The sequence below is a fragment of the Beta vulgaris genome, chromosome 6, assembly GCF_026745355.1.
Source record: "Beta vulgaris subsp. vulgaris cultivar EL10 chromosome 6, EL10.2, whole genome shotgun sequence".
Taxonomy (NCBI): domain Eukaryota; kingdom Viridiplantae; phylum Streptophyta; class Magnoliopsida; order Caryophyllales; family Amaranthaceae; genus Beta; species Beta vulgaris.
Window position 1 is genome coordinate 3,899,504 of NC_079207.1, and position 22,374 is coordinate 3,921,877.

Here is a 22,374-nt window from a genome sequence, read left to right on the forward strand (position 1 = left end):
AAAAAGCACTACTAATTTCAGTAATTTGTTATACAAAGTTCCTTGGAGACAAACAATATACTCGTCCCACAAAAAGCTATATATATAGTAAACTCATGATAATTATAAAATAGATGAGAGTGCATAAAAAGTTGGATCTACTGCTATTTTAGACGTGTATACTTTAAAGAAGTGAGAGTACATAGGCGAGTAGAGCAAGTGCCAACTAAAAATGAGTAAAATATTACCTATCATTTGCCAGAAAGAAATAAAGTGAAGCCAATAATTTTTAGATAGTAGAGTATTATTTTGGTCATTGGTAGGTGTGGGAAAAATAGGAGAATACACATATTTGTTAGAAATACATCCCATAAATATTTCAAAAATTAAATTACTCAAACCTACACTGCATGTACTTTATCTTTTCTTTAATAATTGCTATATTTCTCTTATTTAAAAGTTTAAAATGAATTGTTACATAACTATTTTCAGTAAAATGCTATCTCTATTTATCTCCTTATTACATGTATCTCTCTTTTTATCTTTTTCCTATTCTTTACTATGTGTGCTCTCCTACATGTAGTAATTACTCCCTCCGTCCCAATTTATTTGCTACAAGCACTTTTTCACAAAGACCAAGGAGGTAGTGGGGACCATTGACATAAATGGAATTAACAAAAAAACAAATAGGTAAATTGTGGGACCTATGTATTATTGTTAAGTTTAGGTTAATGTTCTGTCTCCCTTTCTCATTCATCAATCGAGTATATATATCCATCCTGCATCTAGGGGCCCATTAGGGATAACATGCTATCCCAGAACTCTATCTTAAATATCTAAAGATAATTCCTAACACCCTCCCTCAAGTGGGAGCATGCAAATCACGAATGCCCAACTTGGACAACAAAAATTCAAACTGAGTCCTACCAAGTGCTTTGGTAAAAATATCGGCCAGCTGAAACTTAGTAGGAACATAGGACGGACTCACAAGACCTTCAGTCACTGCATCACGAACGAAATGACAATCTGCCTCAATGTGTTTTGTACGTTCATGAAACACCGGATTCTGGGCAATATATAAGGCAGATTGGCTATCACAATATAATCGCATGCCTGTAGGATGTTGAATTCCGAGATCACCCAATAACTGCTTCAACCACTTTAATTCACACACAATAGTAGCCATCGAACGATATTCTGCTTCTGCAGATGATCGAGAAACTATAGGCTGCTTCTTAGTCTTCCAGGAAATAGGAGAATATCCCAACAACACGAACCACCCACTCACAGATCTCCTAGTAAGAGGACAACTAGCCCAATCCGAATCACACCAGCCCTCCAGGCGGAGATCACTGTCAGAACGAAATAATATGCCTTGGCCTGGATTTTTCTTCAAATATCGAACTACGCGTAATGCAGCCTCCCAATGAACCACCTTAGGCACCTGCATAAACTGTGATAAAATGTGAACAGAATATGCTAGATCAGGTCTCGTAACAGCAAGATATATCAATCTGCCCATCAATCTACGATATTTCTCCGGATCATCAAACACAGGACCCTCTGCCACAGCCAGCTGATGATGCTGCTCCATAGGAAACTCAGCAGGTTTCGCCCCAAGTAACCCTGCCTCCGTAATGATATCCAATGCATACTTTCGTTGACTCATAAAAATTCCCTGTGGCCCCCTGGCAATCTTAAGACCAAGGAAATATTTCAAAGCTCCCAAATCCTTCATTTTGAAACATTTCCCAAGGTAAGCTTTGAAGTTCAGTAAAGTATTCTGATCATTTCCTGCAATAATCATGTCATCCACATAGATGAGAACATTCAACTGAATATTATTCCTGGTAAACGTAAACAAGGAATAATCAGAATATGACTGCTTAAACCCATATGCTTTCAAAGCAGTGGCCAATTTCGCAAACCAACATCTAGGTGCCTGCTTCAAGCCATACAATGATTTCTTCATCCTGCACACTACACTAGTACAGAAAACGCGATTTGCGTCGGATGTGAGGCGCCTATTTGCGTCGGACATGGGTCCGACGCCAAAGGCCTCGACGCAAATAGCCCAGACATGATCTGCGTCGTATAATATACGACGCAGATATATTAGCTATTTGCGTCGTACCGTATATACGGTGCGACGCAAATGACATTATGTGAACAATAAAAAAACGCAGTACTAAAGCATTTTCATGCTTTAGTACTGCGTAGGAGGAAAAAGAAACAAGCCAAATCTCATCAAAAAACCAGATCTAACATACAACAAAATGATGATAATTAAACCTGACAAATCTCATATAAAAAAACCAGATCTAACAAACAACAAACGATGATAATTAAACAAGTGAACATTGCATTGTAAAAAATCAAAAATCTAAACGAAAATTATACAACAAAATCTAAACGAAAATTATACAACAAAATCTAAACGAAAAAATCTAAACAAATATCAAAAATTAAAAAATCAGATCTAATATACAACAAAATACGAAATTAAAAAACTAAATCTACAATATATACAAAACAAATTACATTATAAAAAACATTGCAACGGTTCGATGTATTCGAGGGAGATGACTTCGAGAAGAACCATTTCCAGATCTGCAAATTATAGAGTAAATTTAAATCAGAAAATAAACCCTAAAAATGCCAAAAAGTAAACAAAAAAAAGATATAAAAAATAAAAATAAAAAACGAAAGGATTCGCCGGAAATGACTTCGAGAAGAACCATTTGCATGAACTAAATTTTTAGTTTTTCAGATCTGAATATGAAAATCAAATTTTCAGATTTGAAAACTAAAAAGAAAATCAGATCTAAAAATGAAAAAACATATCAGATTTAAACATTGAAACAACTTCGAACCTGTCAAAGCGAGAGACTTAGTGTGATTCGCCGGAAACTAGAAAATCAGATCGTCGTTTAGTGTGATTCGCATAGAAGGTCGCCGGAAAATATAAAATAGAAGTCGTCCGTTTAGTTCGCTTGAAACCGTTCGCCGGAAAATAGAAAATAGAAGTCGTCCTTTTTAGTTCGCCGGAAAATAGAAGTCGTCCTTTTGAGAAGGAATGTGAATTTGAGAATTTCAGATCTGAAAAAGGGTAGAGAGAGTTTGAGAATTTCAGATCTGAAAAAGGGTAGAGAGAGTTTTGAGAGATGCGTTGAGGAGGGAGAGAGAGAGAGAGAGAGAGAGAGAGAGAGGTGCTGAGAATAATTGAGAGAGAGGTGTGTTGAGAATACCGCGCGCTTTAGGGTTTATCAAATTAGAAGGGTAGGTAGTGGGCCTGGCCTCATGGCCTATGTGCGTCGCACACTCAATAGGTGCGATGCAAATTATCTACCTGATTTGCGTCGCACAGACACGGAAACGACGCACATTTGGCTTTTGCAACGCATGTAAAGCAGGTGCGACGCAAATGGGCCATGTTGTGCGTCGCACTCCTCCTACATGCGACGCAAATTCCAGCTGTGCGTCGTTTCCGTGTCTGTGCGACGCAAATCAGGGGACGCAAATCGTGTATTCTGTACTAGTGCTAGATTAGACTTATTTTCCTGAAAACCAGGTGGAATTTTCATGTAAACTTCTTCCTCCAAATCTCCATGTAAGAAGGCATTATGGACATCCATCTGATGAATGTCCCATTTCTTGACTGCTGCAACGGCCAGGAAAGTACGAACAGTAGTCATTTTTGCTACCGGAGCAAATGTTTCGTTATAATCAATCCCTTCCACCTGATGATGGCCAAAGATAACCAACCTTGCCTTCAGTCTCTGAAGGTTGCCTTTCTCATCATACTTTTCTGTATACACACACTTACTCCCCAAGGCCTTCTTTCCTGGAGGAAGTGGCTGTAATTCCCATGTGCCCTGATTTTCCAGAGCTTGTATCTCAACTCTCATGGCCTCACGCCATCCTTCATGTTTCATGGCTTCTTTAAATGATTTTGGAGGGCGCCCTGTAGTTATAGCAGCTAGAAACCTGCGATGGTTAGCAGAAAACTTCTCACAGCTAACATAATGTGTAATAGGATATGGGGTACCTGAGGACGTTGTCGAAGCAGGTGCCTGAGTTGATGAACTTTTCTTTTTCACTACCGTATGAGTAACAAAATCCTGTAACTTTTTATTCGGTATTTTGGTTCGTTTTCCTCTTCCCAAATCCTCCACATCGCCTGTTCTACACCCTCCCTGGACAAGGGTTTGGGCATTTCCCATGGTAGGCGCCACCTCCGGCCGCCCACCTTTCGTCGGAGGCTCCGCCACTCCCGGCGTCGCCTCACCCTCCTGATCTCCAAGAGGACCAACCTCCGGTCCTGGTGTTTCCACAAGGGGCATACTCATCTCCTCCTCACAATAAACCGCATTATTAGGAACTGCATGTGACACTGGTACAGGTGCAGGCTCACTAAAGGGGAATTTATGTTCAATGAATTTCACATCACGGGAAACAAAATATTTCTGGGTATCTAAATCATATAATTTCCAGCCCTTTTCAGTATAAGAATATCCCAGAAACACACACCTTCGGCTCCTACTGGCAAATTTATCACCCCCATGGGAAATATTGTAGGCATTACACAAACACCCAAAGATCTTGATATCGGTCATTTTAGGAGGCTTATCAAACAAGCACTCATAGGGGGTTTTATAATTAAGGACGACAGAAGGGGTTCGATTTATCAAATGACAAGCTGCCTGCACACAATCCCCCCAAAATTTTAAAGGAAGATTAGCCTGAAATCTCAATGCCCGGGCAACATTAAAAATATGGCCATGTTTTCGCTCCACTCTACCATTCTGTTGGGGGGTTTTAACACATGATGTTTCAAAGATAATTCCTTGGTGCAAAAAGTACGGTTTGAGGCAATTAAATTCTGTGCCATTATCAGTGCGCACATATTTAATCTTCTGGTCAAATTGGCGATCAATCAAAGCCACAAAATGCAAGAACATTGTTTCAACCTCCAATTTATTATATAGCAAATAAGTCCATATAGAACGAGAATAATCTAGAACTAAAGTCAAGAAATAAGATGCACCACAAGTAGACTTTGTTCTATACGGACCCCATAAATCACAATGAACTAATTCAAATATCCGACTAGCTCTACTATGACTCCTAGGAAAACTAGTTCTAGGTTGATGAGCACGAAAACACACATCACAGCCATCTTTAGTGCAACTACTAACATCAAAGGGACTCACACACGGTAAATGCCGCAAAACTTTCTCCGAAGGGTGACCCAAACGCTTATGCCAAATATCAATAGAGGCCAGGCCGTCCACAACGTTGATCTTCACCTTTAGAACACCCCGGAAAAAAAAAAGTCCATCTTGCCGCTCACCCGCTCCAATCAGCGTCCTCGTCCTGCGGTCCTGTAATACACACAATGTTTTAATGAACTGAACTATACAATTCGCCGAATCTACTAACTGCGGAATGGAAATCAAATTACAATCTAGGTTAGGAACAAATAAAACATTATATAGTTTCAGATTTCCAGGAAGTATAACATCTCCCTCGTGGGTAGCTTCTGCAGAACTACCATCTGGCAAACCAACTGGACATCCAGGAATTTTCCGTACAGCACATAAATGCGAGAACTATCCTGTCACATGATGTGTAGCACCCGTATCAATTATCCACAAACACTCACCAGTCATACGATCTTTCGATTTAGGCATGTTCAACAAGTCTAAGAGATTCTGCCACTGGTCAGGCGAGATTCCTGCCAAGGCGGGATCTGGTTTGGGAATATTGGTTTCTGTAGATTCGGTCATGGTTGTGAAAAAAAAAAATTCGAAGATCACGTTGTTGTTGGTTTTGTTTTGTTTTGAGTGGTTTAGGGTTTCGGTGTTTTGATTTTTTTTTTCTTTCTTCTCGTCGATCTGTTTGATCGATTCTTCTCGTCGATCTGTTTGGTCGATTCTTCTCGTCGATCTGTTTGATCGATTCTTCTCGTCGATCTGTTTGATCGATTCTAGGTCGTGTGTGGAGAGGATTTTTCTCAACCTCTGGCTCTTGATACCATGTTAAGTTTAGGTTAATGTTCTGTCTCCCTTTCTCATTCATCAATCGAGTATATATATCCATAATCCTGCATCTAGGGGCCCATTAGGGATAACATGCTATCCCAGAACTCTATCTTAAATATCTAAAGATAATTCCTAACAATTATATATGGAAACATTTACAAAATCAAGAAGGTAGTGATGGCAAATTTGTATATAAAGTGTGGGACCTATGTACTATATGTGGAAATATTTGCAAATGTAGCAAATAAGTTGGAATTTTTTCCTTGAATAATGCAAAAGTGGGTTTTAATTCCCAAAATATGCCCAAAAAAATTAAAATTCCCTGTGTACCGTCCACGTAGGATGGCACGCGAGAAAATTGTTTTTTTTTTGTTTTAACCCACCGAAACCGCTACTCAAAGTAGCGGTTTAATTTTAAAATAAACCGCTACTCTGAGTAGCGGTGTATACATATAAACCGCTACTCTGAGTAGCGGTTACCTGCGCAAAATATGGTAAGCAAATATCAGTTTTCATAATAAACCGCTACTCCGAGTAGCGGTTTTACCAAAGTTGAAAAAAAAAAAATTCTCGGCACTTGTAAACCGCTACTGCAAGTAGCGGTTTTACTAAAAAAAAAAATTTCTCGCGTGCCATCCTACGTGGACGGTACGCAGGGAATTTTAATTTTTTTGGGCACATTTTGGGAATTAAAACCCACTTTTGCATTATCCAAGGAAAAAATTCAAATAAATTGAGACACCCCTAAATGACAAATTGTAGCAAATAAATTGGGACGGAGGGAGTAATAAATAACGGTGAAATGGCAAAGATGCAATCTTCAAACCTTTAAAATGTTCTTGTAAACCAATCAAGTTGTAGGAAATAGGGATCATATACATTTCTAGTATTGTCCATGTCTCTTGAACCAATAGGAAGTTAGATGAAACCATCGGATGAGCACAAAAGTCAATATATTAACTTTCCCTCTGTGTTGCATTTGAGCTAGCTACTATGACTTGGTACGTGGTAGTTGCCTAGTTGGTAGTTGGTACATAGACACATATTAGGACATAATAATCTCACTAGAAAAAAATAATAGTACATAGTAAAGTTAGTAATAAATTCTTGAACAATCGAGTGGTCTTGGCATAATGGTTTTTCACTTTGTCCCTTAATTAATGGTCGGATGTTCGATTCTCAACCTTTGAGAATGAAAAGAGATTCTTGGCCAACCCTTTACTCTTAAGTGAAGCACCCGAGGCGAGGAGATTAGTCACTGCTATCGACGGTGGATACCTTGGTTGTTAAAAAAAAAAAATTCTTGAACTACACTTTCGTCGAGGAGATGTAATAATTAGAGCAGTTAGCACCTTAAGAGGAAAATATCTTGCTGACCAACTCCACCTTGCCTGTTATCTTTATCTTTGACTTCTTAAAGGACTTCTCCTATAAATTGTCCTGCAAACTCGGCCATTGTAACATACCACGTACAGTACAAAGTAAAGCAGAGACAATTGTTGAAATAAATTAACATGGCTAAGTACATGAGCTACTTCATTGTTCTTGCTCTCCTAGCACTTGTCCCTCTATGCTTCTCTCACAAAACACAAGGTGGGTATCTTTACCCCCGTTTTTACGACCACTCCTGCCCACAAGTGCAACACATAGTTAAGTCTGTTGTTGCTAATGCGGTTGCAAGGGAACGAAGAATGGCTGCTTCCTTGCTTAGGCTCCACTTCCATGATTGCTTTGTGAAGGTATTTGCATCAAATATACCCCTATAATATACTTTGTTATGTAAATGTTATTACACTGATTTTCACAATGCCAACACACAAGTTTGACCATTAAAAAGTTGATATTTCAGTAAATATATACGTTGAGAGTTGAGACAACTCTAATACTCCATCCGTTTCATTTTATTTTTTACACTTTGATATTTTACACTATTCACAAATTTCACTTTGACCATCATCTGTGATTTTATACGCGGATGAAAATATAGTCATGTGAGATCTTGTTAGATTCATCATAACATGTATTTTTGTGATTTTATACGCGGATGAAAATATAGTGATGTGGGATCTTGTTAAATTCATCATAACATGTATTTTATTAATATGTACTTTTTATAATTACAAAACTAAAGATATATGTCCTCAAAGTTTTGCATTGACATACGTGAAAAGTGTAAGTGTGTAGATTAAAATGAAATGGAGGAAGTACTACCATTTTACATAATAAAATGTCTGAATATTTGAAAATAGGATCAAAGAGGATATAAGAATAATATGTGAAGAAGTCTGTTAAAATTTCAAAGAACAAAGAGGGGTAGTTTTCATCTTATGGAGTTTTTGTACGCAATTTTGGTCCAAACTAAGTACTTAATTGATAACCAAGCATTTTTGTAACATATATTAGGGATGTGATGCATCATTGTTGCTAGACAACAGTGGAAGCATAGTCTCGGAGAAGGGTTCCAACACTAACAGGAACTCAGCTCGAGGGTTTGAGGTCATTGACGAGATCAAGGCAGCAGTAGAGAAAGCATGCCCACATACTGTCTCTTGTGCAGATATCCTTGCTTTAGCTGCCAGAGATTCAACTGTTATCGTAAGCATAATATTATTCGTTATTGTTGCTAGTGAAATTGAAATCTAGTTGATAATCATACGAACATAATTTGTCAAAACTTGTATTCCACTAATGCTGTCACACTGCAGGCTGGTGGACCAAACTGGGAAGTACCCTTAGGAAGAAAGGATGCAAGAGGAGCAAGCTTGAGTGGATCCAACAACGACATTCCTGCTCCTAATAACACATTTAACACCATTCTTACCAAGTTTAAACGACAAGGTCTCGATCTTGTTGATCTTGTTGCTCTCTCAGGTATGTTTTGAAGCATACATATTTCTCTTTTATCTCGTTACAAGTTTCTTATAAGTTGCGACACTTTCTGTTTCACGCTCTTTAACACAACTTTGGTCATTAACATTTTGAATTATCTATTAGTTAAAATTATTTTTAAAAAATGTTTAAACTATGTACATTGAGACAAATCTAACGTATCAATAATCTAGAAGCGACAGTAGTGCTACTTTTTTTTATTTATATGGGTTAAATTTGACAAATTGAAGTGTTGGTGCAGGTGCTCACACAATAGGTAATGCAAGGTGTGTGAGCTTCAGGCAAAGGCTGTACAACCAGAACGGAAATGGGCAACCAGACCTCACACTAGACCGCGCATATGCTTCACAGTTGCGCAACCAGTGCCCGCGATCTGGTGGTGACCAAAACTTGTTCTTCTTAGACTATGTGTCTCCCTTCAACTTTGATAACAACTACTACAAGAACATCTTATCTAACAAGGGACTATTGAACTCCGATCAAGTTTTGTTAACCAAAAATCCTGCATCAATGCAATTAGTGAAGCAATATGCAGAGAATATGCAGCTTTTCTTTGATCATTTTGCTAAGTCCATGGTTAAGATGGGTAACATTTCTCCATTATTAGGAGGGAAGGGTGAGATCAGGCAAAATTGCAGAAGGATTAATTCCTACTAAATGAGTGGATTCCCCTGTATTTTCTCTGTTTTGTTGCTTTAGTTGAAAAAATGGTGTAATGTACGTTGCTAGCTTCTTTTCATTGTTCAAGTAATTGAGAAATCTATGTGTTTTTGCTGCTTGTGGCTACTATGAGAGAAATTTGTATATCAGTATTTCAAGATGGGATATTATTAATTCATTGTTGACCACATGACTTGTAGTTTTTGTGTTTTTAACTACTACCTGACTTTGTTAACCAAATTTTTTAAAAAAACTACTGGCTTCTCCTTAAAGTTCTTAGGTGGACCGGGTTTACAATAATATATTGTGAGCCGATACTGATTATATTACACAAAAACATACTATAATAGATGAAAATTATCTGTATAAAAAACTAATTATGGCAAACAAAATTGATTATACAAAAGCTAATTATATCCATACAAAAACTAAATATATATATATATAAAAAAAGGAAAAAAAAACTAACTATATCAAATAAAAACTAACTATATCAAATAAAAACTAACTATATCATATGATGCTTACTATATTTAATAGTAAGTTATTGTATACCGTGTTGATGGAAATCTTGCACTACAAAATCAAATGTGAGTAATTATCTAGGAGAGAGGTAAAAGAAGTTTGATAGTGTTGCCGTGGCTGAATTTTATAAAGGAAAAATTGACAAAAATAAGCCAACCTTTGGCCCATCTTCCCCAAATAAGCCAACCTTTCGAAATTCCAGATATGATACAACATTTGCATCATTTTTTCCAAATTTAGGTCAGATGACCTATGACCGATTATACAGGTAATATTTTTGTTTTATATTTTATTTCTTTAATTTTCTTTATTTCTTTATTTCTTTATATTTATTTTTTCGCTCTTTATTTTTCTGTCTCCTCCCTTTCAATCTCTTGCTTCTCTCTCCTCCCTCTTTCCTCATCACCCATCGCACCTCCGACCACCGGACCTCCCACCCATCGGATCACCACCCATTGGATCTCCACCGTCACAGCGTCTCCTTTCTCTCTCTCCCTCCCTTCGATATCCTTTCTCTCTCTTCCTCCTTCGAAAGTTGGTTGTGGTGGTTTTGCTTTTTTGTGATTTCAGGTTTGTGTGGGGCAATTTCGGGCATAGGTATGATTTTTGGGGAGGGTGACGGTGAGTTTAGGAGTTGCATTGTGGTTTCGGGTTGTAATTTTTGGGTTTGGGGTGGGTGACGGTGTGTTTAGGGTTTCGAGGTGGGGTTGGGTGGTTTTAGGCTGAGGGTTTTGGGTTGTTGTGGGCTCGGTGTGGCTTCGGGATGAGGTTGGCTGCGGGATGAGGATGGTAATGGGTATGGTGGTTTCGAGGAGAATGGTGGTGAGGTTGGTTTGGTGGTGTGTTACGGGTTGGGGGTGCTTATTCAGGTTTTAAGTTTTGGAGTTCGGTGGTGGTTTTTGGGTTTGGGCTGGGTTAGTGGCGGTGGAGGGGCTAGGTTCGGTGTTTAATGGTGGTGGTGGTGGTGCTGGGTTCGGTAGTGGTGGGGCTAGGTTTGGTGGTGGTGGTTAGTGGTGAAATCTGAATTAATTTTAATTTATAATAATCATATATCATTAATCATAATTAACCTTGATTTATTATATTTATTTCTAATCATAACCTTGATTTATTATAGTTAATTTTAATCAATTATTATTAACCTGTTACAACCTGTATTAGTAGGTAAACCTAAATCAGAAGCCTAAATTTGGCTAAAATGATGCAAACCTTGGCTTATTTTTAGAATTTCAAAAGGTTGATTTATTTGGGGAAGATGGGCCAAAGGTTAGCTTATTTTTGTCAATTTTTCCTTTTATAAAACAATAGAAGTATACTTCTATCCATCAATCACTATGATATTGGTTTAAAAATTAATGTGCAATGACAAGTTCTAACTTTTTTTTTGGGTGCAAAAGACTAAAGAGGGTCAAAGCCCCAAACAAGTTTTAAGTGTGCAAGCAAACAAATTTAACTTACCTCTCTATGACTCTATCTACCAAATTTTAGTTCATATAAGCAGGCAAATGACCATGATACATCAAGAGAAAGCAAAGGCATCTGGGTGGACTCAGGTGGAGTATTGGAACATTTAAGAAAAATAAAAAGAGAGGTTTACAAATAAAAGACATATTTATACTAATATATTAAAAGGCGTGCGTAAACCAGGAACGGTGCCACGTGGCGCTCTTCATAGGGAGTTTTAGTTCATGTAATCCATGTATAATAAAAAAAATTAGAAATTGCATAGTATAGATTTTGATCCCGTAATCTCAAGTTCATGTACTAAAGTTTTAACCACTAGACCAAATTGTATTTAGTGCTATCATATTAAAGTACAATATTAATAAATGAAAATTTTCTTATCCCGGGCATAACCCGGGCCTAATAACTAGTTTACTAATAAAAATGGGTTGAAGTTACGAGTAGTCAAGAATTGACCTAGATATGTTTTAATTTGGCATATATAAAGTAAGCATTATGTTAGGACGGAGGAAGTAACAACGTTATTCCTCATTGCCTTCATCTAGACATGCTTAAATCATCTTGTATCACATTAAGAGTTCAATCTGATAGAGTATAAAACTATTCCTATGACTCTAATTATCAGCTTAAATTTTTGATTAAATTGATCATTTGACATGATATCAGAGCCCGGGTTGTTGACTTGTTGGGCCTTTCATACAGGACATTTGTCAAGCAACTGGATAAGGGCCTCTATGAGGATTATTATTGTGTCCCTAATCAATTGCCTTAATTCTAAGAAAACTCGCATGTGAGGGGGAGTGTTGAACCTCATATATGTTGTGCATATGTGAGTTGTCCCACATTGAAGAAAGAGGAGAGAAAGTACCACAATATAAGCTAGAGGAGCGCGCTACTCATATTATTGTCAATTGGTTTTAGTATGAAATCTCAATTATGATGACATTTTGGGAATTCAACTATTTTCATGAGGATATTTTGGGCATAATTATTGATTGAAAATAGAAATAAGACTTATATTTTGGGACACCTTATAAAGAAACAGGACTTATATTATGGGACGGAGGGCGTGGGCCTCTTCGATAGAAGCACTTTCCTTTGTCTTGGTCCCAATTCAACTACATCCGATATAGCATTGAAAATAAGTGGTTATTGAGTTCGCGGAACACAAACTTAATCTTCAAGTTCAGATAGCAGGACAGTGAAGAAGAGGTCAGAATTTGATTCTCTTTCACTATCAAGAGTGGAAAGAAACCCTCAACAGAAAGTGTCTTCTGATCGCTTTGGAGTTTAGGTAAATAGACAGAAGATCACCCTAAGGTAAGATGATGATACTGAACACCAACCCAATCGGTGGGGTGGTGTCATGAATGAAGACAAAGCAATCGACCAAAGAAGAAGATCAGGTCTCAATACGAAGCCTTTGTTACGACACAACGTAGACCTCTATTATATAGGGATAGATGTAAGGTGTCCGGCCAGAGTGAGCTTAGGGGGCGTAGCTAATGCCTTCCATATAAACCTATATAATATGAACCTACGGTTTAATGCAACTTTTTAGACATCTTTGGTGAATATTGTGTTTCCTATCATATAAATAAAGAGAAACACTCTAAAAATCATGTATATAACATGTAAATTATGAAGTATAAATAATGAGTTTTGATTTAGAAAAGTTCAATTGTAACTAACAATAATCGACTAAAATCACTTTAAGTTAGTAGCAGAATTTTCTAAATCACTATATGCTATAAACGCATAGGGAAAGAAAAATTACTTAACCAATAAAATTTTAAGTTTAACTAGTTAACTTCAAATTTTAATCAGTTTTGCAATGAAAAAGGAAAATTACTTCTAATTAATAATAACCAGTTCACTTTTTTTTTGAGGGGATAACTAGTTCACTTTTTCTTTTTATTTGACGGAAATTATCCAATTTAGTAATAACTAAACAAAGAGAACATGATATAAATTTGTTCTTGAACGAGGTACAACAGAACATTTTAGGATATCCTTCCCTTAACGAAAAAATAATATAATCATATACTAGTGGTAGATTCATTACTACTCTTATTAGTGTAAAATTTAAAATGCTCAGAGTATTCTAAAATTGTAAGTATTACAATAGTGCATCACATAAGATTTGATTCAGCTGGAATCCGAATCCTCCAGAATTTTAATGAAACTTTATAAAGTAGAGTTGTATCTTAACTTTATATTTTAAAATTAATGGATCATATTGGTGGAACGGAAAAAAAAATAAGAGGGTGAATTTCGATGAGAAATATAGGAAGGGTTTTGGAAAATTAATATATAAGTCATTAATTTTTTATTCAATGGTTGATATTACTCAAACTCTACCTTTCAGTTTTTTTCCGAACTTTAAAGGACCCAAACATACTCCGCTTTATTGTATGGTAGGTTTTTATGGAAATGTTGTAGGGGAAGCCGGAAAGGAGTAGTAAAAGTTTGACCAACTCTCTTACTTTAATTTGTACTCTTCCTTTTGTTTGTTGGTTGCGAGAGAATGAGTCTCAAGGTGTTAATTACACACCACGCGGGAGCCTCAACTAATGAATTGTCTTTACTAGCTTTTGAGTGTCGACAGTATAACTGTTCCATGACTATTCCATTATCAATGCTTCGTCTTGCATGAAGATGAAGTTCAGTAAGAATTTTAATTTTCTTAACATATCTTCAGATTGTTTGGTCAAAACTCAAAAGTGTTTATTAAGTTAAAATCTCTTTCCGTTGTTTCATTGTCCTAACTAATCGGCCATCAAATCCAATTCATAACTTGAAGAATTAAGCCATATTGAGGAACTTCAAAGAAGACTGTACTACATCCAGTTTTCAGAATGTTTGATGCTGAAAAATAGTACAACGAAAAAAATGTAATTAATCTTTCTAATCTCTCTTTTTCTATAGATAATGGCTTTTTTCGAGAGCATTCAGAGTACCACGTGGGTTTGTAATATTATAATTTTCGGATAATAAAAATAGATTATTAGATGTTTTGAAAAATTAGAAGATAGAATTAGGTTCTAAAAAAACTACACGTACTATTATTATTATTATATAAATTGACCATAATTTTAATTATACAAGTTATAATTTATAGTATTTATATTATTGCATCTGGCTTGAAATGTGTTTTAAAATGAGACCCATTTTCAATTATACATATACTTAAATTATAATTAGAGGTGTTCGAAACTATATATCTTCTTTTCTGGATAGTTGGTAATGAAACCCTTGATCTAACCTAGAAAATTTCAGGAACCAAAAAATAGGTATCGGATTTACCGACTAAAATTACTCCCTCTGTTTTTTTTTTATTGTTCTCACTTAGAATCTTGACACTATTCATACATAGAGAGAATCTTCTCAATTTTTTTCAATTTATAAGAAAAAATATAGTCATGTGGGATCCTGTTTGATTCGTCTCAATTAGTACATTATTAATATTCAATCGTTATAATTCTTACTAATATATGATGAAAGATATTTAAGTTCAAAGATGTGCATTGGAAGATGTGTAAATGGAAAGTGAGAAAGATAAAAAAAAAACAGAGGGAGTACTAGGGTATTCAAGAAAAGGTTAACATTGAAAATATTTTTTTTTTCAATCATACAAAATATATAATATTTGTAAGGAAAGTCCATACTCTCTACCAACTTGCCGAATGCAAACTAATTATTGCATTTAAGATAAACAACCTATTTACAATTCAAAAATTATTAAAAGAGACGGTTTAATTTTACTATAAAAGTAAACCTAGTCATTAAATGGATTAAATTAGTCACTGAAAGAAATTGACTTAGTCACTGTTAGGCTAATTCTCTTTTTAATATTGGGCTTACTATTGCCTAATTTTAATTTAAAAGTAGACGGTCTCTTACGAGACAAACTCTTTACAATTAGATGTTGCTTCAAGATGTTTTACAAATTTAACAGCACCCGATTTCAAAGCAAAATCTCAACAAAATAAAATATTGATGCAACATGGAAATTAGATTTCTATTAATAATTAATACTATTACTTTTATTTCTAGAAATTTGAAATGTCTCCAAATCACTATAAATTAAACCAATTCTAGGGATTATATAGGATCTTATGTTACCAAATACCAACCTTTAGATAATAATTAGTAGTTAATATGATATTATGTTTACCAAAGAAAAAGTCAGTGATATTACGAGAGCAGAGTCAAAATCTTGTTTTATCGTACTTTATTGTAGTACACTTTCACTTGGATGGCTTAAGAGTTGATACATAATTTTGTTGTACGACATTTCGAACAGTTAGAACCTTAAGAGAACAATTAGCTTACCAACTGCACCTCCCCTGTTTTCCTCTGTATTTTTTTTCTTTAACATCTCGAAAAACCTCTCCTATAAAATCCCTACACACCCATCTCAATATCTCATCATAATATAACAGAAACTATTCAAAGAAACAACCTTATTAGTGCTGAAAACACAAGCATTTTCTTCAAGTATCTAAGCAAACATGGCTAAGTCCATGAACTACTTAATTGTTCTTACTCTCCTAGCACTTCTCCCTCTATGTTTCTCTTACAAAACACAGAGTGGATATTATCTTTACCCTCAATTTTACGACCACTCGTGCCCACAAGTGCAACAAATCGTCAAGTCTGTTGTTGCGCAGGCGGTTTCTAGGGATCGAAGAATGGCTGCTTCCTTGCTTAGGCTCCACTTCCATGACTGCTTTGTTAAGGTATTTGCATGATTGCATCAAATGTATCATATAATGCTCATCATATTGGACTTAGCAACACTATTTTAGTCTAGTTGTTAGAGATAAAGTGCGATACTAAAGATAAGATAATATTATATCCTAACTACTAATATATCCTACAGATATTTATTATATCTTTAGTATCGCACTTTATCTCTAACACTAGTCCACTACTCAAAACTTAAACATTAATAGTTTTTGGTGCATTTTTTGTTAAATTTGGTAGGGATGTGATGCCTCATTGTTGCTAGACAACAGTGGAAGCATAGTCTCGGAGAAGGGTTCCAACACTAACAGGAACTCAGCTCGAGGGTTCGAGGTCATCGATGAGATCAAGGCAGCAGTAGAGAAAGCATGCCCCCATACTGTTTCTTGTGCTGATATCCTAGCTTTAGCTGCCAGAGATTCAACTGTTATTGTAAGCATCAAATTACTTAAACACTTTTCCAAGTAGATTAAGTTGAGCATGATATCAAAAGTACACAACTAAGGTTTATAACATTGCAGGCTGGTGGACCGAACTGGGAAGTACCCGTAGGAAGAAGGGATGCTAGAGGAGCAAGTTTGAACGGATCAAACAACGACATTCCTGCTCCTAACAACACATTTAACACCATACTTACCAAGTTTAAACGTCAAGGCCTTGATCTTGTTGACCTTGTTGCTCTCTCAGGTTATTTTCAATCACCTTATACATTTCATACCATATGAATAACTGATGTAGTTGGTAAATTGAAGTCGGAGTAGTACCCATGATTTGGGATCGAATCTACTACCTACGTCATTTCCTTTTTGGCCTCCTAAACACCGAAAAAAGTACATAATAGATTATGTGTTGGCCTTGATCCATAATTATGAACAAAATTTAATAATAGGAACCAACAATGGGTCTCACGACTAGGGGCGATAACGAGCCTGACAAGCTTGCGAACAGTTCAGGGTCGACTCGGTCAAAGCTCGGCTCATTGTGACTCAGCTCGAGTTCGGGCTCGGCTCAAGACTTAAACGAGCCGAACTGAGTTAAGCAAAGCTCGGCTCGAAAGCTCGTAGACAGCCCAATTATTATTTTATACTAAAAAAATTATTTATATATATTAAAAATTATATTAAGTGTCCATAATCGAGCTCGAGCCCATAATTGAACCCGAGTTAGTTCGAGCCGAACCTGAAAACGAGCAAAAACTAATCATGAGTTCGAGCCGAGCTCGGCTTCCCCAAACTCGTCGAGTTAACGAGCCGAGCTCATAAAAAGTTAGACGAGTTCGAGTCGAGCCAAGTGCTATTCGGGCTCGTTTAAGTGTTCATAATCGAGCTCGAGCCCATAATTGAACCAGAGTTCGAGCCGAGCCTGAAAACGAGCTCGAGCCTAGCCGAGCTCGAGCAGCAAAAACTAATCCCGAGTTCGAGTCGAGCTCGGCTTCCCAAACTCGTCGAGCCCAAAAAAAGTTAAACGAGTTCGAGTCGAGCCAAGTGCTATTCGGGCTCGGCTCGTTCGATAAGCACCCTACTCACGACATTCAATGTGTGTGGATAGAAGCATGGTACATGAATAGTAGGGTAATTATAAAATTTAACCAATACAATGTATTTTATTCATCCACCCTCATGATACATAAATCTTGGCTAATTGGCTTCCCTATAATTAATTAACAATCATTCATCATAGCACATTCCTTGCTTTTCCTTTTCTTCAACTTTGCGTTGAGATTGACGAAAATAAGTGTTGGTGTACAGGTGCTCACACAATCGGTAACTCAAGGTGTGTTAGTTTCAGACAAAGACTCTACAACCAGAACAGGAACGGGCAACCAGACTTCACCCTAGACCAAGCATATGCTTCAAAGTTGCGCAACCAGTGTCCGCGATCTGGTGGTGATCAAAACTTGTTCTTCTTAGACTATGTGTCACCCTTCAACTTTGATAACAGCTACTACAAGAACATCTTATCTTACAAGGGACTGTTGAACTCTGACCAAGTTTTATTAACCAAAAATCATGCATCAATGCAACTAGTGAAGCAATATGCTGAGAATATGGAGCTCTTCTTTGATCATTTTGCTAAGTCCATGGTTAATATGGGTAACATCTCTCCATTGACAGGGGAAAGAGGTGAGATCAGGCAAAACTGCAGAAGGATTAATAACTACTAATAAGAACCTTTTTATTTTCTGTATTTTGTGGCTTCATGTAATTTTTTTTCTTCTTTTCTCATTACTTAAGAAATTTCATATATTGAGTGTTTAAAGCTGCCTATGGCAAGATTTGAGAGATATTTATATATCAGATTTTCCAGGTGAAATAAAGTACTACTTCATTGCTAAACTCGTCACTTGAATTTTCTTGTTTTGTACTAGTCTTTGACCTTCACGCTTCGGCTTCCCTATTACTCCCTCCGTTTCACAATATAAGGCACGCACGAGGTTCGAGGTCGAACTTTGACCGTTAATTACTCTTAATATTTGTTGATAAAAAAATTTAAAAAATAATATTATTATAGTATTTTTCAAGACGAATCCAACGATATAATTTTTATAATTTTTATTTATCGTATTTGAGAGATATTTGTGGTCAAAGCAAATTTTCGTAAAGCGTGAATGCCTTATATTTTGAAACAGAGGGAGTAATATCTTCATGTATCAATAAATAACATTTCTTATACTTCCTCCGTTTTCTTTAGATGTTACACTTTCTATTTTAGGAAGTTTTAAATTAGATGTTATATACTTTTATTTTGGGTAATAACTTTTCTCTATCTCTCTCCTATCACATGTTCACATGGAACCCTTTTGTTTTTCATTCTCTCTATCTCTCTCCTCTCCAAAAGTTACCTAGGAGTCCGTGATTTGAAAAGTGTAACATCTAATAAAAAACGAAGGAAGTATAATTTTGACATATGAGATTGATGATATAAATTGAGATGAATCTAACAAAATTACATATTACCATGTTTTTCCTTACACATAATTTGCAACACAATGGTCAAAATATGTAGATTAGAAGAAGAAAAGAGCGTATATATTTTCACAAATTATTAGAATAGGCGGTTTAATTTTAACATAAAATTAGACAAAACCAATACTGAATTTTATAACAAGTTTATTCTATTTCACTCTAACCCAACAATATCCTAGTCATCCCTTCTCTTCTCCTTCCTTTATTTTCTTGATTCTCGAAATACAACAAACAATTTCAAAAAATAGCTTGAAAGTGTTACCGTTCGAATTAAACCAGTCACTAAATGGATTAAAGTAGTCACTGAATAGGTTAGAGAATGTCATTACTCAATAGATTAAAATGGTCATGAAATAGATTAAACTGGTCCCTAAATAAATTAAAATATTCACTATATAAAAAAGATGACATGTTCTCTTCTTCATATTAGACGTGGACCGTGCCTAATGTTAAACTAAAAGTAGACGGTCTCTTACAAGACCAACTGATATATCTTAGCTTTAATGGAGTGACTTGTTCAACTCACTTAATTTACTCCTTATACATTTTACACAATAGTGTCCATACTCTGCCTTAGCCCTTAGGTAACACAGTAGCCACAACATTCAATATAATATAGCTTTCAAAAAATCATCACAGTAGGAATAAGACACAATTCAAATTCCACCAATTATTATATTCAATTAAACAGATAAGATTCAAGCACTAATTAAAGAGAGGGATGAAATTACAATAGTTAATACATTATTGACCTATGCTTACTTGACGCAATTGCAAGTCCAGTGCCATCTCCAAGATCAAAACAAGTTTGTACAATAAACTTAAACATCTTTCAATACTATTGAAGTACTAGAACTATATACTTGATATAGGAACGTAAACTAGTAACAATTAAAACAAACTTATCTAACAATCATGGCGTGAGAAGATCACTGCCCTACAGTTGAATTTGTCTCGCAACAACACACGGACTCACAGCCATCAACCTCCAGAGATACACGGTTTCTGCATTTCCGGTGTTGACAGATTGAGAATGACCTTGAATATTGCTCAGAATAATAGAGGAGAAAGAAAGAGAAGAGAAGAAGATCAGATTGTGCGTGTTTCTGTGTCCCAATGAATACCAAAACACTAGTATTTATAGCGAGAGGAAAACCAAACGAGATCAGTTAATGGTTGAAATCGTGGGAAAAACGGTCAATAAATGGGAAGAATAATGGCAGCAGATCAAGAAAGAAATTAGAGAAAAACCGAAATATTAAGAAAGATTAGGGGAAAAAACAGATTGAGAACGATCTTGAATATTGCCCAGAATAATAGAGGAGAACGAAAAAGAAGAGAAGAAGAGATTGTGCGTGTTTTTGTGTCCCAATGAATACCAGAAGAACACTAGTATTTATAGGAAGAGGAAAACCAAACGAGATTAGTTAATGGTTGAAATCGTGGGAAAAATGGTCAATAAATAGGAAGAATAAAGGCAACAGATCAAGAGAGAAATTAGGAAAAAACTGAAATATTAAGAGACATTAGGGGGAAAACGGTAAATTAAGACTGATAAAAGCGGTCATTAAATGCTGACAAATAAAAACCCCTCTCTCTCTCTAAGAAAACACTTCTCTGCCTTCTCTCTAAAAACAAAACCCACTCACCCTCCTAACCCTAGAACTCGCGGAGATCCGGCGCCGCGCAGGTCTCCGGCGAGTCTCCGGCGAGTTCCCTTGTGTTTTTACTTCGTTTTTTTTAAAAAAAAAAAAATTCAGTCGGTTTTTCTTTTGTCCAGTTCGTCGTCACCACCCTGTCGCGGTTTTCCGGTCGGTCCAGTTTGTTCTCGGGCGCCATTGTCCCTCAAACCCCGCCGCCTCCTAGACGTTTCTTCATTTAAATTTCCACCGCCCTCGTCGGCACCTCGTCGCCTCCTTGACGCCCACCGTGAGTTAGTTTGTTTGGGCTTCCCCTTCCCTTCCCCCTTGTTTCGTGGTTAGGTTTCTTCCCCCTACCCCTAATTGTCAGGTTTGGGCTTCCCTTTCCCCCTCCCCCTTCGTGTTGTGTCATGTTCACTGAAAAGTTGTAGGGCTTCCCCTCGCCTTCCCTCTATTAGTGTTTTGTAGGCAGTTAGTTTAGCTGCAGGCATCCCCTCCCCCTTCCCCCTTAGTGTTGTGTAGTTGTCCTCCGGTGGTTGTGCCTCTAAACTCCTTCACTGTTTCTTTGCTTCTTCGAAGTACGTCCGTTTTTGGGTTCTTGGTGGGAATCGTATGGTGGTGTTGTTTGTTAATTTAGTCTGCTTGATTTTTTTGTTACTTGGAGGTAGTCTTTGTATTCAAAAGGTTGGCTCTCGTTCATGTTCATGTGGTTGGTTAGGGTTTTCGTGGCAAATGATTCCATGTTTGGGGTTTGTCTTATCCGATTATCATAATCGGATGGTTCTTCGAGTTCTAACCTTGGTTAGATCTCAAAATCGCTTGGTAATGATTTTTTTAATCATTGCCTTGACAAAACGATATCTGAAGACGGCTCCCCAATTTGTTAATTGGGTTTCTAGCGCGTCAACTCATTTGCGTTTCTCCTTAAAGGAGAAGCCAGTAATACCCTTCCAAAAGGGTATTGAGTCACACAGGAATGTGACTCTTTCACGGAACATGACCATAGAATTCCATGTGACAAGAGGTCAGTGGTTTTGGTCCTATTGCGAGATTCTAATCTCGCAAGTATTTGGTTACTCCGCGTATGAAATCAACCCTCTCTGTCCACTCTTTTCATCAGGGTTCTGGCGATTGTCATCCACCAGAAGAAGCGGTTCATTAAAGTTCTCTATCAACTCAGCCCTCCAGATCGAGCAGTCTTATTCTAGTTTATGTTTTTTATGTTTTTGTAGCTCTTATGTAAGAGCGATTATAGCTCAGTTTAGTTTTTATGTTTGGTTGATTGTATTAGCCTAGGTTGTACTTTCGTTTTTTAAATTAATGTACACTTTCTCGATGTCAAAAAAAAAAAATGCTGACAAATAATTAACCCAAAAAGAATAAAAGATAGTTAAGTTTATTAACTAATACCCTTCCAAAAGGGTATTGAGTCACACAGGAGAAGCCAGTAATACCCTT

At 36.5% G+C, this 22,374-nt stretch overlaps 2 protein-coding genes across 2 annotated transcripts; both read left to right on the forward strand.

The window, feature by feature from the left end:
• The first annotated feature begins 7,460 nt into the window (after positions 1-7,460).
• LOC104895082 (peroxidase 72) lies at positions 7,461-9,760 on the forward strand. The gene is made up of 4 exons (XM_010681492.3): positions 7,461-7,762; positions 8,427-8,618; positions 8,729-8,894; positions 9,154-9,760. The coding sequence occupies exons 1-4, from the start codon at positions 7,538-7,540 to the stop codon at positions 9,567-9,569; spliced, it is 999 nt and encodes a 332-aa protein (XP_010679794.1). The 5' UTR covers positions 7,461-7,537; the 3' UTR covers positions 9,570-9,760.
• Positions 9,761-15,923: 6,163 nt separating this feature from the next.
• LOC104895081 (peroxidase 72) lies at positions 15,924-18,646 on the forward strand. Its single transcript, XM_010681490.4, has 4 exons — positions 15,924-16,303; positions 16,551-16,742; positions 16,832-16,997; positions 18,059-18,646. Exons 1-4 carry the CDS (start codon positions 16,076-16,078, stop codon positions 18,472-18,474), a joined length of 1,002 nt encoding a protein of 333 aa, XP_010679792.1. The 5' UTR covers positions 15,924-16,075; the 3' UTR covers positions 18,475-18,646.
• The last annotated feature ends 3,728 nt before the right edge of the window (positions 18,647-22,374 follow it).

Bases quoted from the DNA above. Each gene is read 5' to 3' on its own strand.
- LOC104895082 (XM_010681492.3), top strand. From the start codon at position 7,538: ATGGCTAAGTACATGAGCTACTTCATTGTTCTTGCTCTCCTAGCACTT. The intron at 7,763-8,426 runs GTATTTGCATCA...AACATATATTAG, and splicing joins TCCATGATTGCTTTGTGAAG to GGATGTGATGCATCATTGTT. The intron at 8,619-8,728 runs GTAAGCATAATA...GTCACACTGCAG, and splicing joins CCAGAGATTCAACTGTTATC to GCTGGTGGACCAAACTGGGA.
- LOC104895081 (XM_010681490.4), top strand. From the start codon at position 16,076: ATGGCTAAGTCCATGAACTACTTAATTGTTCTTACTCTCCTAGCACTT. The intron at 16,743-16,831 runs GTAAGCATCAAA...ATAACATTGCAG, and splicing joins CCAGAGATTCAACTGTTATT to GCTGGTGGACCGAACTGGGA. The intron at 16,998-18,058 runs GTTATTTTCAAT...GTTGGTGTACAG, and splicing joins TGACCTTGTTGCTCTCTCAG to GTGCTCACACAATCGGTAAC.